This window comes from Juglans regia, chromosome 6 (assembly GCF_001411555.2).
Source record: "Juglans regia cultivar Chandler chromosome 6, Walnut 2.0, whole genome shotgun sequence".
Classification (NCBI taxonomy): Eukaryota; Viridiplantae; Streptophyta; class Magnoliopsida; order Fagales; family Juglandaceae; genus Juglans; species Juglans regia.
Window position 1 is genome coordinate 35980161 of NC_049906.1, and position 17156 is coordinate 35997316.

The 17156-nt window shown below is 34.6% G+C and overlaps 2 protein-coding genes across 6 annotated transcripts; both read left to right on the top strand.

Moving 5' to 3' along the window:
* The first annotated feature begins 111 nt into the window (after positions 1-111).
* Positions 112-6503, top strand: LOC108979782 (disease resistance protein RUN1-like). Of its 5 annotated transcripts, none has more exons than XM_035691190.1 (7): positions 112-668; positions 1051-2149; positions 2491-2762; positions 2852-2888; positions 3684-3959; positions 4048-5048; positions 5149-6503. In XM_035691190.1, the coding sequence occupies exons 1-3, from the start codon at positions 490-492 to the stop codon at positions 2746-2748; spliced, it is 1536 nt and encodes a 511-aa protein (XP_035547083.1). In that variant the 5' UTR covers positions 112-489; the 3' UTR covers positions 2749-2762; positions 2852-2888; positions 3684-3959; positions 4048-5048; positions 5149-6503. The 5 variants fall into 5 exon arrangements, with proteins under 5 accessions (XP_035547083.1, XP_035547084.1, XP_035547085.1 ...); XM_035691191.1 differs by having other exon boundaries at positions 4048-4435; positions 4476-6503; XM_035691192.1 differs by having other exon boundaries at positions 4048-4084.
* Positions 6504-12248: 5745 nt separating this feature from the next.
* Positions 12249-16748, top strand: LOC109020615 (signal recognition particle receptor subunit alpha homolog). The gene is made up of 10 exons (XM_019003119.2): positions 12249-12370; positions 13052-14047; positions 14737-14821; positions 14934-15029; positions 15123-15275; positions 15499-15606; positions 15747-15866; positions 16023-16148; positions 16273-16356; positions 16464-16748. Exons 2-10 carry the CDS (start codon positions 13071-13073, stop codon positions 16587-16589), a joined length of 1875 nt encoding a protein of 624 aa, XP_018858664.2. The 5' UTR covers positions 12249-12370; positions 13052-13070; the 3' UTR covers positions 16590-16748.
* The last annotated feature ends 408 nt before the right edge of the window (positions 16749-17156 follow it).

Below are 17156 nucleotides of genomic sequence, written 5' to 3' on the forward strand. Positions count from 1 at the left end.
GTTATGTGGGTGATTTATTCCAAGACATTTGCTTTTTTGCTTTACAAAAGATGCTGTGTGTGATTTATTCCAATTAGTTTTCTTTGAAAGGAAGTTGCTGCGTTTTTGTATATATATTACTAACTAGTATGACCAAGTTGTTCTACGAGGACTACTTCAATGGCTTTCCATGGTGGCTCTTCCTCTTCCTCTTTCCCTAGTTCTGCTTCTTTAAGTCCTCAGCAGACTTACGATGTGTTCATTAGCTTTAGAGGTGAAGATACCTGCAATAATTTTATTGCCCGTCTACACAATGCTTTGCATCGAAAGGGTGTGATCACCTACATTGATGATAAGCTTAGAAGAGGAGAGGAAATTTCACAAGCACTTCTTAGAGCCATTGAAGAGTCAAGAATTTCAATAACTGTACTCTCCAAAAACTATGCATCATCCACTTGGTGCCTGGATGAGTTAACGAAGATTCTAGAGTGTAGAAAAACAAAATAGCAAATGGTTTTACCAGTATTTTATAACGTAAATCCATCGGAAGGACGACATCAGACAAAGAGTTCTGGAGAAGCATTGGCGAAACTTGAAGAAAGGTTCAAAGATAGTGCGAGAGTGCAGAGGTGGAAGGCATGCGTAAAAGAAGTGGCCAATTTGTCAAGGTGGCAGTTAGAAGGGAACGGGTACTTCTAACCATTCTTGTCTCTCACACAAGAAATTTACATATTCTGTTCAATTTCACACCATGCATTCATACAATGCATGTCCGCTCTTGGACTAGAGAGCAGGAAGTTAAAAAGAGATTAATTCGATTCAAATTCTGAGACAAATCCATCCTTCATCCTGGATCGGGGGGTCTAAGTTTCCTCTTCTCTGTTTTTTTTCCTGTCTTTTTTGTTTTGCCTTTCATCTATTCACATTTTCTTGTGGAGGCGTCAACAAAGTGAAGTTTAATAGCGCATATAAGACTACCATTGTCATCTATTATTGGAGAAAAGATGACACTAGATCATGTTCTTATTTCTTTTCATAAGTGTTATTCATTTGATGTTTTGGTATTGGTAGGAATGAATCCAAATTTATTCAAGAAATTGCTCAAGCAATCACAAGAATAGTAAATTGTACATACTTGAATGTTGCCAAGCATCCGATTGGAGTAGAATCTCGTGTACATGCCATCAATATGCTTCTAAGTGTTGGGATGAATGACATACGCATGATAGGAGTCTTTGGAGTTGGTGGAATTGGCAAGACAACAATTACCAAAGCAATCTATAACTTGAATGCTTATCAATTTGAAGATAGTTGTTTTCTTGCAAATGTAAGAGAAACTTCAAAGAGGGAGTGCGGTCTTGTCCAATTACAAGAGAAGCTTCTTTATGACATCTTAGGAGACTCAAGTTTGAAGGTTGACAATGTTGATAGAGGAATCAACATCATAAAAGAGAGGCTTTGCTGTAAAAGGATTCTTTTAGTTCTTGATGATGTAGATCAGTTGGCCCAGTTAGAAGCATTATCTGGAGAAAGTGGTTGGTTTGGTTTGGGAAGTAGAATCATCATAACAACAAGAGATAAACATTTACTAACCAAACATAAAGTTGATTTAACATACAAGGTGAAGGAAATGGATCACGATGAAGCTCTTCAGCTCTTCAGTTGGCATGCCTTCAAAAAAGACAAGCCCATTGATGGGTTTGTACAACTCTCAGAGCATGCATTGCGTTGTGCTAGAGGCCTTCCACTGGCTTTAGTAGTGCTTGGCTCAAATCTATATGGTAGAAGTTTGCATGAATGGAAAAGTGCATTAGATAAGTGCAAAAGGCTTCCTAACAAAAATATACACAACATACTTAGAATCAGTTATGATGATCTGGATGACAATGAGAAGGATATTTTTCTTGACATTGCATGTTTTTTCAAAGGTGAGGATGCAGATTATGTCGTTAAAATATTAGACAGTTGTGGGTTTTTCCCTGATATTGGGATCAGAGTTCTTACTGATAAGTCTCTTGTAACTATTGAAGAGAATAACCGATTGGTGATGTATGACTTGATACAAGAAATGGGTAGAGAAATTGTTCGTCAAGAATCACCCAAAGAACCTGGCAGACATAGTAGGTTATGGTTTCATGAAGATGTTTGCTATGTACTAGAAGAAAACACGGTAAGAGTTTAACTCTTCTCTTAAAAAAAAAAGTTTAAAATTGTTTCCTTTCCACAAGAGAAGCTTACTAGAAAAATCTACTGGTTGTGTGTATATCTATAGACATTCATTCTTGTATATATATACTGCCATTTTGGAAGTAATCTTACTTTGGAGTTTGGTACATGCCAATAATAAAAACAATATTCCCTTTGTGAAAATAGGAAAAGAAAAAGAAAAAAAATACAAACTGTTTAACTTTATGTTTCTGTATATAAACAAAACAATAGTTTCAAGCACATGATGAAAGGATGGAGAAGTTAAATGTTTTGATTTTGTTAGCTTTTATTTTGTCTTACTAGGGAACAAACAAAATTGAAGGCATATTGGTGGAGTTGCCTGAACGCGACTTGATACACTTGAGTTCCAAAGCCTTCACGAAGATGAAAAGGCTCCGGCTCTTTATAAATCGTAATGCATGTTTTTCTGAAGGGCCTAATTATCTCTCTAACGAGTTAAGATTGATTGGCCTGAATATCCGTTACAAGCTTTGCCATCCAATTTTCATGGAAAGAAACTCTCTGTTTTTAGGATCAGCAATAGCCTTTTCAAGGAATTGAAGGAGGTATTCGAGGTACATTCAATCTTATTATCGATGTTCTTATCCCCTAAATTTTGATGTAAACCACTTTGAAGCTAATTTATACCCCTTTTTCTTTACAGAATTTCCAAAACTTGAAGATCATGGAATTATCTGATTGTAAGTTCCTAACAAAAATCCCTGATATTTCAAGGATCCCAGGTCTTGAGAAATTAACTCTTTCTAGTTGTGAAAGTTTAGTTGAATGGAAAAGTGCATTAGATAAGTGCAAAAGGCTTCCTAACAAAAATATACACAACATACTTAGAATCAGTTATGATGATCTGGATGACAATGAGAAGGATATCTTTCTTGACTTTGCATGTTTTTTCAAAGGTGAGGATGCAGATTATGTCATTAAAATATTAGACAGTTGTGGGTTTTTCCCTGATATTGGGATCAGAGTTCTTACAGATAAGTCTCTTATAACTATTGAATAGAATAACAGATTGGTGATGCATGACTTGATACAAGAAATGGGTAGAGAAATTGTTCGTCAAGGATCACCCAAAGAACCTGGCAGACGTAGTAGGTTTTGGTTTCATGAAGATGTTCGCTATGTACTAGAAGAAAACACGATAAGAGTTTAACTCTTCTCTTAAAAAAAAAAAGTTTAAAATTGTTTCCTTTCCACAAGAGAAGCTAACTAGAAACATCTACTGGTTGTGTGTATATCTATAGACATTCATTCTTGTATATATATATACTACCATTTTGGAAGTAGTCTTACTTTGGTACATGCCAATAATAAAAACAGTTTTCCTTTTGTGAAAATAGTGAAAGAAAAAGAAAAAATATACAAACTGTTTAACTCTATGTTTCTATATATAAACAAAACAATAGTTTCTAGCACATGATGAAAGGATGGAGAAGTTAAATGTTTTGATTTTGTTAGCTTTTATTTTGTCTTACTAGGGAACAAACAAAATTGAAGGCATATTGGTGGAGTTGCCTGAATGAGACTTGATACACTTGAGTTCCAAAGCCTTCACGAAGATGAAAAGGCTCCGGCTCTTTATAAATCGTAATGCATGTTTTTCTGAAGGGCCTAATTATCTCTCTAACAAGTTAAGATTGCTTGATTGGCCTGAATATCCGTTACAAGCTTTGCCGTCCAATTTTCATGGAAAGAAACTCTCTGTTTTTAGGGTCAGTAATAGCCTTTTCAAAGAATTGAAGGAGGTATTCGAGGTACAATCAATCTTATTATCGATGTTCTTATCCTCTAAATTTTTATGTAAACCACTTTGAAGCTAATTTATACCCCTTTTCCTTACAGAATTTCCAAAACATGAAGATCATGGAATTATCTGATTGTAAGTTCCTAACAAAAATCCCTGATATTTCAAGGATCCCAAGTCTTGAGAAATTAACTCTTTCTAGTTGTGAAAGTTTAGTTGAGGTTCATGATTCTGTTGGCTACCTGAATAAACTTACCCATTTGTCATTTTCCAAGTGCTCTAACCTAATCACTTTACCAAGAAGCCTCAAGTTGAGATCTCTAGAATGGCTTGACATTAGAGATTGCTTAAGCCTTCAGAACTTTCCTGAAATTGAGTGTGAAATGCATTTTTTGAGTTCCATTTCATTAGAGCCTACACTGCTATAAAAGAATTGCCTTCATCCATTGGATACATCACTGGCCTTGAAGATTTATGTCTAGATGGGTGCAAAAGTCTTTTGAATCTACCAAGTTCCATTCTTCAGTTGCAAAATCTAAGGTCTCTTTCCTTCAAGGATCGTTTCCTATTGAAGGTGAGGAATAAAAGACAATCCATACCCTCTTTTGTGTCCACAAAGGGATCAGAAATTTTATCAGGTGTAAAACTACTCTCTTTGCAAACTCCAAAGAATTCAAGCGTTTCTAATGATGATTGTTCCTCAACAGTGTTTCTGGCATTGCAATTTTTGAATCTTGGGAAGTGTGTCCTATCAGAATCGAATTTGTTTAAGCTATTTAACTGCTCTTCCACATTACAAGATTTAGATTTCTCGGGATCTGATATTGTGAGCCTTCCTCCAAGCATAAAAAGATTTATTGGATTGAACTGCCTTATATTGCAAGATTGCAAACAACTTCAAGAAATTGTAGAACTTCCACCAAATATCAAGGAGGTAGATGCTAGTGGGTGTCTGTCATTGGAAATTTTTCCTGAAGCATCACAGAAATTTCAATTCAATGCATGCAACTTAAAAGCACTAGAATGTATTGACTTGTGTGGATGCCATAAAATGCTTGTGAACATAGGGAATCATGTGGTAGATCCTTTAATGGGTAAGGTATGTCTCTCTCTTTCTCTCTCTCTCTCTCTCAAACATTTTCTTGTGCCCCTTGGTGTGTAGGTTGTACTGCTGAAAAGCTTATGATATTTGTTAACAGGGTCAATTTAAGGACCTTTTAGGCGGCATAATACTTCCAGGAAATAGGATCCCGGACTGGTTCAGCCATCGTAAAGAGACTTCAAATATTAATTCTTGTGAAATGGATATTAATGGACTTCTGTACATGGATGAGGTCGTGGGAATTGTTCTATGTGCTATTATTGGACCCAATATTTTGATTGGCCGGGAAAGGCCGCTTCATTCTATTGGTGTTAAGATCAATGATAATGAAGTCCAAGAAAGAGTGGTTGATTTAATGGGATCAGATCATGTATGGCTAGAGTATGTCGTTCTAGAATCTTTTAAGCCAAAGGAGGACAATATGCAAGTAAAGTTCTATAGATATTTAGATGAACTGGTGTTCTTCAAAAGTTGTGGAGTCCATCTAGTACACAAGCATGAAGAGAATGTGAAAGATCATGATCCAGCTCTACTCCATGAGAATGTTGATGTGCATTTGGATGTACCCAATGAAGAGATTGAAAACTCTTGAGTCGGATTTAGTCGATGGTATTCAACTTTCTAAGAGGCATCAGGAGGATGAAGATGATGGCATCAGGGAGTCCATTATGTACCCTCAACACAAGAGGGGTCCTTTTGGGCGTGCAAATTTCAGATTTGTGAAAACCCTCTAGCATTTCTCAACTAAGGAGCCTCTATAGACTTCCTTCAAGCTAATATATTTTTCTTCTTTTTTTTTTTTTAACAGGGTTCTCAAAACTTAACAGTTATGGAATTCTATAATTGTAAATCCCAGATCTTTCAAGGGGTCCAAATTTAAAGGAACTGACTCTTTATGGTTGTGAAAATTTAGTGGAGGTTCATAATTCTGTTGGATTCCTTAATAAGCTTAGTTGTTTGCGTTTGGATGGATGTTGTAGCCTTAAGATCAGTTTTCCAAGAAGCCTCAATTTGAAATCTCTAGAATGGCTTGACACTGAAGGACACTGCCATAAAAGAACTGCCTCCATCTGTTGGGAACCTCAGTGGGCTTCGCATTTTGAATTTTGGAGGCTGTAAAGATCTTATGCATTTACCAAGCAGTATGTTTTAGTTTTAAGCACCTAAAGGAACTTTATGCCTATGATTGTTCAAATCTTACTCCATCTTCCTCAATAGTTTTTCCAGCACTAGAAATTTTCAATCTTTAAGAACTCTGCCATATCAAAATTGGATTTCTTTGTAACACTTAATTGTAATTCCACGTTGCAAGAATTAGATCTTGCAGGGACTGATATTGTTAGCCTGCCAACAACCGTAAGAACATTTGATGCTTTGAATATCCTGATCTTGGAGGATTGCAAGAAACTTAAAGGAATCCTAGAACTCCCACCAAATATAAAAAAAAAAAAAGGTACATGCTAGTGGATGCATATCATTTGAGATTTTTCCAGAAATGTCGAAAAGACTGGTATTCAATACAAGCAACTTGCGAGATCTGTGTTGGATTGGCTTGTCAGGATGTCACAAAATGCTTGTGAATGTAGCAGAGAATTCTGTGCCAAGTTCTTCATTTGTTGAGGTAACGACTTTGATCTCTGCTTGTGTCTCTCTGATCTCTCTCTCCTTTGTATAAATTTGCTCATGCCGAAAATTTGTTATATTTTTTTGGCAGGGACATCTTAAGAACTGTGGCATTATATTTCCAGGAAATAGGATTCCAGACTAGTTCAGCCATGGTAAGGATCAGACTTCAAATGGTAAATCATGTAAAATAGATGTTAGTTTTGATGGGATCAGTACTAGAATTGCTTTATGTGCTGTTATTGGGCAAAATCCCACGATCTCTCGGGAAAGACCCCTTCCTCATGATCATGTGGAAAGTGATTTCCATGTTGTGTTCTGCACTCTTAGTTCACTGCATGGAATCCAAAGTGTTGCAGAGAGAGAATGGTTGGAGAAAGAATAGTTTCTTCAAGGGATCATGTATGGTTAGAGTACTACAATGGAGAATATGTTGGAATGGAGATGAATGATTTGATAGTACTTGAGTATCCTCCTACTATAGATTCAGTGATCCTTAAAAGTTATGGAGTTCATCTGGTACATGACAAGCATGATGAGAGAATTAAACATCATCCAAATGTGCTCATGAGGAAGAAGATGATGATGATGTCAATTTGAATGTACCTGATCATGAGAAAATTGGAAATTCAGGAGATTTGATCGATGCTATTCGACTATCGAAGAGGCCCATGATGATGATGATGATTACAACTTTAAATACACCTCGTACCCACAACAAGAGAGGTGTTCTTCAACCTCGGGTGTCAAAGAAACAAAGGAAGATTTGGATTTACATGAGAAGTATACTAATCAATGGTTAGTTGGATGAATACTCATGGATCATGAATAGTGGTGCTGGTGGTTGTGATTTTCACTCTTGCTTGTTCGGCACCATGGATTACGTCTATATATATGTTTGTATGGGACTTTGGAAAAAAAATTGTAGTATGAAATAGATGTAAATCCAAACTTTGGGCTCTCATTTTTAGCTCTCTATTACAGGGTTTGACATAGAGAAAGAATGAGATGTTCAAGAAAAAGAAACGCAGCTAGAGGAAGAAACCATTGCCTCTATCTTTGCCTTCCTTTTCTTGTCTTTTCTACCCATTTTTGCTCCCTTCCCCGTTGGTGCCTGTCTGTTCCTTATACTAGGAACATTGGCAATGGTTTATATATTTTCATGTTATCTTCATATTTGCATAATATCTTTCTAAATTAATCTGTAATAAATTATGCATATTTAAAATTTGAAGAAATACTATTCACTCTCCAAATATTATTTTACTATTTTTTTCTCTCTCCTACCCATTTCAATAGCAGCTCTTAAAGCATAAAATTTATATTAAGTTGATGATACAAAGTATTTTTAGCACATGTTAATATTTATTGATAAAATTGCTCATTTTAATATATGAAATTGGTAATATTTGGATATATGAAATTGGTATTTTTGAGCACAGGTTAAATAATAGAATTTACTGTGGTTGCTAATTGCAAAATATATAAAAATAATAATTTTAGGAAAAAAATAAAAAATAAAAATATTTTTTTATTATTTGGTCCAAAAATACATAATCTAATGTATGAGTTTTTCTTTATATGTAAAATCAATATTCAAAAGATATGATTTTGAAGATGCATACAGAAAAACTAATGTTAGTGCTCTCGAGTTCTATTTGCAAACATCTAATAAGTCAGGTTTTGCCTCCAATATCTTGGATTATAATGTTTTGCTTTTTGCATTATAACATAACAATTAGAGTTCAATTGTAAAATTGCCTCATTTGGTTACAGAAAAAATTAGATATTTTGTTGAAAATTTAATAAAATATTATTATAATATAATTTTTTAATATTATTATTATTTTAAAATTTAAAAAAGTTGAATTATATATTATATTTTATATAAAAGTTTGAGAAAATTATAATAATTATGTGAGATGAGATGAGATAGTCATGAGTTTTCACGTTATAATAATTCAACGTCTCAATTTTTATAAAATTGATATTTAGATTTTCAAAAAACTCATAATTAAATACTTTTATTAATCTTCCCTTAGAAAATTAACTTTAAAAAGCACTAAATTAAAGCTGTAGATTTACGCTAAAAATCCACTATAACTAACTTTAATAGCACTTTAGCTATATATTTATCAAACAAACATAACTTTTTAATGGTAGAATATTATAACAAAACTCTACGATAAAAATAGAGTAGTGCTATTTAAAGGCATTTATATCATATATTATCTACATGTCATAATTTAATTTGTAACATTCAAATTTTAAAATTTATCTTTTAAATCAAATTATGTCACATGAATTGTGTATGGTATAAAAGATTTTAAATACAATTATTCATTTTAAGGCCCCGTTTGGATTGAGAGATGAGAAATGATTTTTTAGATGAGTTGAATAAAATATTATTTTTTAATATTATTATAATATTATTTTTTAATATTATTATTGTTTTCTGATTTGAAAAAATTGTCTCGTATTTTTATTAAGTTTCTAAAAGTTTTTTATGATGCCACTTTGAAAATTTTCGGCTCATTGTATGTGACCTCTAATTTGTTATTTCAACAAATTTGTATAATTGAGAACACTTTGAACAACATGGGTGAGAGTGAGGATGGTATGTTGAAGGGGATGAATATGGAGATAGAATTGAGGCCAACGTAAGATTGCTCATGAATCATTTGATTGAGCAATACCACAAATTTCATGGGTTAGGTAGTGGAAGATCAAATATGGCCCATAAAAGTTCCTCAAGTATTATTGGTGATGACCTGAACTCTGATATTTTGATACAGCTTTAGATCAATATCTTGAGAAGTAAAACAGTTCGGTACTTAACTCAGACATGGATAGGTATTTATCTGATGTGATTGAACTAAAAGTATCCGAGTTTGATATTTTGGATTGGTGGAAGAAGAACTCATTTATATATCTCTTCCTTGCGGAGATCGCATGTGATGTATTGGTCATCCTTATTTCCACCATCGCATCCGAATCCGTATTCAACACCAGTGGACGTGTAATAGACCCATAACCAAGTTCATTAGCGCTGGAGACTGTCCAAGTACTAATATGCACACAAAATTGGTTGACATGTGAGCCACTTAGTTCTTGGGAGGTAAATGAGCATGTAGAAGGCATTGACATCGAAGGTAAACACTTTTATTTGTTAATTTTATTTTTTATTACTAATTTATCCATTTAACTTAACCTTTACATTTTTTTCCTGTTTAAGATAACCATCTTCCTTCAACTTCAGCAACTTAAGCAACTTCAACTTCAACTTCAACTTAACTCTCTTCTTAAGATTCCCTTTATTTCTATAATAATTTATTGGAATTGATATTGTGCTTAAAATTTTTTACATATATGAAACTCATTTGTGCATTTAATATTTATAGTATGAGCCAGTCATGGAACATGAATCTGAGAGTACTCCTAGAAGAAAGAGGAGGCTTTTTCTTGGTGGTGAGATAACTGAGATAGAGGGAAAAATTAAGGATGTCTACGATAAGTAAGTCTGTATTGACCTTGACTATTTTGTGATGGATAATTTGTGAAATATTGTTGGGCTTTTTTATTAATTTGATCAACTTCGAATGAATTCAGTAATGATATTTTACTTTAGACTTTTGAACATATTTTTAGTAATGCGTGCATACTCATATAAAGAGAAACCACATAAATCAACATGCCCTTTTACATTTCATGGCTCTGCCATTGTGCATATGAGTACTCATGATATATCAATTTGGTATCATTATTGTAGATCTCTCGATCAGAACTGAATATTTATAAAATATATATATATATATATATATATATATATATTGCTCTTAAATGTATTCTTGTAGATCTCTCGATTTGGTATCATTCTTGTATTAAATTTGGGTTGTGGATATGCAGGAGGAACACGCAAAAATCCAAGCAAACAGAGAGGTTAGAGAATATCTACATGGTCTCACATGCTCTACTTGATGAATACGGTGAGATTTCATGAACAGAAAGAAACCTAATTTTCTATTATCTTTGTTGATTATCTCCTCGAATAACTGTAGAAGAATCAATCATCTTTTCTGCTTGGTTGCGTTTGTTTGTTGATATAGACCCAAGAACTAAAGTTGTAAGACAATAATAATTGTAGTGTCTTTGTGAGGTTTTGTTTCAAGTTTTCCTCTCTTGTTCTTTTTGACTTATTGTTTCTAATCATTATAGTTTTTATTTTTTTGTTGTAATTGATGTTGTTGGCAGTTTATAGAGACTCAGTCCAGCAGAAAATTTCCTAAACTGGTCATCACCAGATCAAGGTGAAAGAAATCAATTTTTTCCCTCAATTCCAGATTCAAGATATGAAGACTAATGCATACTAGAATCGACCAGAATGATCTCGAAAATATTCAACAATGTTATTTATTTTGCATTGTTTTGTATTAGTTTAATTAGTTGTGATGTATTATTATTTAATTTGTTCTTTGTAAATTTATGTTTTACATTGTAATGTAACAACAATATTATCTATTTTGTATTTTTATTTATTTTGTTATTTAATTTATTTTTTATAAATTAATTTTAGAAATTGTTTAAATTATTTTTAAAAAATAATCTAGACAATTTAAGCATGATTTAATCAGATTATAACCCGATTTAACCCGGATATCCGGCAATTTAAGCATGTTTTAAAGTTGTAAAGTCTTTAAAAAAAATTAAAAACCGGATTATAACTGGATTTAACTCGCATATCCGAATTGAATCCAATTATCTGTCCGGATTAAATTTTCGACAAATAACCGCCCAATTTTTTAAATCTGGATCTGAATCCTGTTATGACTAGATATCTGAATCCGGATTCAGATGCACGCCCTTAGATTGAGATGACTTCTCAATCTCCCCACTCTATTCATGGTTTGTCCGTGGGATGACAATCTCTAGAAATAATTTTATCAGAAATAACTTCAGCAATCAAACAAAACTCTCCTCTCCTTAAAGAGACGTATCGACCATTGATGTGAAGATCTTCAGTTTCCTCGTCAGTCAAGGAAATACAACTCTTCATCCATTATTGACCTTGTCCCACCCAAACTCAACTTCCTCTCGCAGTAGCCTTGAAGAAGACTTCCAACTTTCTTTTTGTTACTATGTTTTTTAACTGCAAAACAATGCGTGCGAAATGCAGTTGTTGTCAATTTTTTAATTACAAATAGATAATATAAAAATAAATTCATAAGTTAATATGACTTAATGTAATTATGTAATTTCTTTTTGAAAAATTATATTTATAGTCATGTAACACGAAAGTGACATTCAATCCTTTTAAAAAATAAATAAATACGAGATTTACATAAAAATAATTAATTTTTTATGATAAATTCTATTTTTTTTTTTAAAATTAAACGTTACATACTTCGCAAATATCTAACATTATTATTATTTTTTTTTTTATGCAGGTAACAATTCACTTTATACAATCCTTCTGGTTTTCACCGTACAATGAAACAAGTCAAAGTCCCGACAGACGCCCACCCATACCTTTTACATCGGAACATTTTAAAAAAACAGCAGACGTATATATAGCGGAACCTTCCCACATCGTGTTTATATGATACCCTTTTCCTCTCTCTCTCTCTCTCTCTGGTTGTTTTAGTTTATTTTTTTCCCCTTTGGTTTGTAGGTTTCTCAGGGCCCCCAAGGAAACGCAGGTATTTCCTTTCCCTTCTCCCGATTCCTTCAAATTCCCTACTTTTAATAAAGTTTATTGATCCAATTATCACAGATTTTGTGGCGACTTTCCTTTTATTTGGTATATTGATTTGATGAATCTGATTTCTGTTTCTGGTAAATTATGAATTTTAATTCATCTCGCCTTAGGGATTATAAGCATACATGTAGATGTTATGGGGTTTTACTCCGTGATCGTTTAACTAGGGGAAAAAGAAATCAAATTGTGAACCAGGTGCCGATTGGGGTTTTCATGGCCTCCCCGATCTCTCTCTCTCTCTCTCTCTGAACTTTGATTTCTCGCGGAGGAATTTAATTAATAGCGCCTTAAGTCTCAGGTTGTTTGCCTATAAAAATGGGTAAAGAGCATAAAAATTGAAACGTTAACGCCAGGCTTATGATATGTATATATATTGGGCATGTTATACATGTTATATGAGAATCCTTCATCTTAGATATGTGATTCTGTTTGGCATGCTTAGAGGAGATGTTTCTTCGATCAAAAATCTGGGAAAGAAAAAAAGAAGATATTAAATATAAATTTAAATTTGTGTTCTCCTTTAGCTTTTGATAGTTTTTTTTCCCCCTTATCTCCTTTCTTTCCAATACATATTTGAATTCCTGGGTCTCATAGTCTTGTGCGTTTTTGGATTTGATTGTAGGTATATACGAGTATAGGAGATGTTAGAGCAGTTACTGATATTTACTCGAGGAGGATTAATCCTCTGGACATGTAAAGAGCTCGGAAATGCTCTTAAGGGATCACCAATCGACACCTTGATCCGGTCTTGTCTCTTGGAAGAGCGATCCGGTGCAGCATCATACAACTATGATGCCCCAGGTGCCGCTTACACACTCAAATGGACCTTCCATAATGAGCTTGGCCTTGTATTTGTCGCCGTATATCAGCGGATTCTCCATCTGCTGTATGTGGACGATCTGCTTGCAATGGTGAAACATGAGTTTTCTCAAATTTATGATCCGAAACGGATGGCCTATAGTGATTTCGATGAAACTTTTAGGCAACTGAAAAAGGAGGCTGAGGCTCGGGCTGAGGATTTGAAGAGATCAAAGCAGGTGGTGGGCAAGTCTCTAAATAATAGTAAGAAGCAAGGATATATGCAAAAGGCTGGATTTGAAGGAGTGACTAACAAAAAAAGCAGTGAAAGTAATTCCTCCAATGATAGTGAAGACGGTGATAATAGGAAGGGCCGTAAATTGGAGAATGGGCACTCCAATGGTAATTATGTTCATAATGAAGAGTCTAAGTTTAATGGTCGTGCTAATGGTATAGAAAATGGGAGTTCGAATGCTGGGGCTTTTGATGTAAATAAGCTTCAAAAGCTCAGAGCTAAAGGTGGGAAGAAAACTGAACCTGCTGTTAGCAAGGGCTCCTCCAAGGCAGAGCCAAAGAAAAAGATAACAAAAAAGAACAGAGTTTGGGACGATTCACCCCCTCAGGCAAAACTGGATTTTACAGATTCTGTGGGTGAGAATGGAGACAATATAGAGGTTGTTGCAGCAGATCATGGTGAAAGTATGATGGACAAGGAAGAGATATTCAGCAGTGAAAGCGAGGGTGAAGAAGATGAGGAAGTGGGGAAGGACAGCAAGCCTGAAACTAAGAAGAAGGGATGGTTTTCATCAATGTTTCAAAGGTTAGTTTATTTTCAGTCCCTTGGTTATTTTTATGCATTTATGACCTTAAGTTAGAGTGTCTCTGTAATTTTGTTCTTCAAGTTTGTGCTCTGCAGCTTCAGCCATACTTAGGAGAAGGATCTTTCTATTTTCTCCGTGATTTTTTGTCTCCTGAAAAATAAATACATACTGGTTGATCACATCCAGGAGTTTTTGTTTTGACTATTGAAAGTGATATTTGGGCAATTATTTATATATGTTTATAGATCACTTAATGTACTTCCTGTGAATCTACTTTTTTTTTTTTTTTTCCCGATTCAGATTGCTCCATTGACCCTTAATCAAGTTTAAATGCCTATGTTACCCCTGAGGAGTTCAACCTCCCCTTCCTCTCCTTCCTACAGTTAATCAGTAAAATAAATAAAGTTTTCGTTGATATATCGAGGGAATTAATTGTTTTATTTTTTTCATTTACTTATCTCTTTTTTCCCTTTTCAAATCTTGGAGTTTTTGAGGAGTCTTTGTTAAGGTTTATCTTGTTGATGGCTGTAATTTTGCTCTTTGCTTTTGTATTTTAAAAGAACCCATGGATCAACTGTCAGCTTTAGGTCTTTAGCACAAATCTGTTGCACTGTTGTCTTACCATTTTCATTTTCATTGAAATTATCAAATACATGCTTCATTAATTTATTCACTTTTCTATCCTCAGTATTGCGGGCAAAGCAAATTTGGAGAAGTCAGACCTGGAACCAGCTTTGAGAGCTCTCAAGGATAGGCTTATGACCAAGAATGTGGTATGGTTCTCTTTCAGCTTCAATGATCTACCTGAGTTTCATGTCTATTTTTTATGTACTTCTCAATCGCACTATGCCTGCTACTTAGAGTTCCATGTTCTGACACTTATAGGCTGAGGAGATAGCAGAGAAACTCTGTGAATCAGTGGCAGCAAGTCTTGAAGGGAAAAAGCTGGCTTCATTCACAAGGATATCTTCGACAGTGCAGGTTTGTGAGTCCATCACTTTTTCTTATCTTACCCATTTGCTTGTGGTCATCTGTAACAAGATTAATATCATGGGCTTGAACCAATGACTGCAGGCTGCAATGGAAGAAGCTCTTGTACGTATTTTAACTCCTAGGCGCTCTATTGACATATTGAGGGACGTGCATGCTGCAAAGGAACAAGGGAAGCCTTATGTCGTTGTTTTTGTCGGTGTTAACGGAGTTGGGAAATCTACCAATCTAGCAAAGGTAAAGCCATCCTTTTTTTGAAATGGTAAATGGAGCTGGGAGATTTATCTGAATTATTTAAAAGAAAATAAAAACATTTAGTGCTAGTTAAGATTAAGCTTAATCCCTAGTTGTCTGTAGTAGATGATGCTTTTTTTTTGGTATATACATACATTGGTCCTGTTGACGACACATTATATGGAATGACTTTTGATCAGAGTTTCTCTCAAAACTCACTTTGCAGGTTGCCTACTGGCTTCTGCAGCATCAGGTCGGTGTCATGATGGCTGCTTGTGACACATTCCGATCTGGAGCTGTTGAGCAGCTGCGGACTCATGCACGAAGGCTCCAGGTATGACATTTGATGTTTCAGCCAATGGTTATCAGATATCTGGCTTCTTTAATTGGAAAGGGTTTTTGTTTCTGCTATAATTGTACAAGTAATACAACCTGGATGGTGATAACTGAATTTTTTATATTTTCCTTTTTAAGGTCCCTATATTTGAGAAGGGGTATGAGAAAGATCCTGCAATTGTAGCAAAAGAAGCAATCCAGGAGGCAACACACAATGGTTCTGATGTGGTTCTCGTTGACACAGCTGGTCGAATGCAGGTATCACACTTATCTAGGATTATCGCTTAAATATTTTATAGTTATCAGCTTCATGTGCTAGTAATGAACCTTATTATTAGTACATGTCTGTTCTTACCCCGCTGTCTACCTTTGATACATGTACTAATGATGAACCTTTGATGCTTTACTTTTCAGGATAATGAACCATTGATGAGAGCACTCTCAAAGCTTATTTACCTTAACAATCCAGATCTGGTCTTGTTTGTTGGAGAGGCACTGGTTGGAAATGATGCCGTTGATCAACTTTCAAAGTTTAATCAGGTTTAATTTTCATGTTTAGGATGGTCTTCTATTCTGCCAACTTTTTATTTTCTTTTCCAGATTATTTGCTCCTATTATATCCTCTAACTTAGTTATTGTCATGTATGCTTCTTTGTGCTTGCAGAAATTAGCGGACCTTTCGCCTTCACCCAATCCAAGATTGATAGATGGGATCTTGCTCACTAAATTTGATACTATTGATGATAAGGTAGATACTCTTCACACGAAATGGAGTTATGGAACTTTGGATGGCTTGATTGCCTCCATCATGTTTAGTGGTTAAGTCTGATGTATGGATTGAAATTCATGTTGTAGGTTGGAGCTGCACTTTCAATGGTTTACATATCTGGTGCCCCGGTCATGTTTGTTGGCTGTGGACAGTCATATACAGATCTCAAGAAACTCAATGTCAAATCGATAGTCAAGACCCTCCTTAAATGACCATATGTGTTAGTTTCATCCTTCTTTGTGTTATCTGTCTTCTATGAACATGTATGGTGTTGCTGAACTTCTGTGTCATTCCTCATGAGCCCATGAACTTGTTGGAGGTGAATCGGTCGCTTGCATCTGTTGCTTATATTATAGTTATCTCATTTGTTATACCGTGTCTCTCCCTCCCTCCCTTCCTCCCCGACAGGTTTTTTTTTTTTTTTTTTTTCTCTTTTTTTTAAACCCCTTAAACATTTTTAATAAATAAATAAAAATCACTACTTTAATCATTAAGCCAAAAAAAAAAAAACACAACAATAATCAGTGAGAATTTTCGGTAGCCACTTTGGTGAGAGTTGCATTTTCCTTCAAGTGGATAATATCCATTGTGTAAAATATAGGGTATCTTGGACATTCACATGCCTATTGTTTTAAGAGTAATGCTAGAGAGAAGCCACTATAGCAGTACACACTTTGCACTCACTGCGTAGCTATTTCTAGTTGCTTGTTCCCAACACTCACTTGGGGAGATGTGTGGTCTAGATGATGCCACATCATGTGTGCAAAATGGATATTACT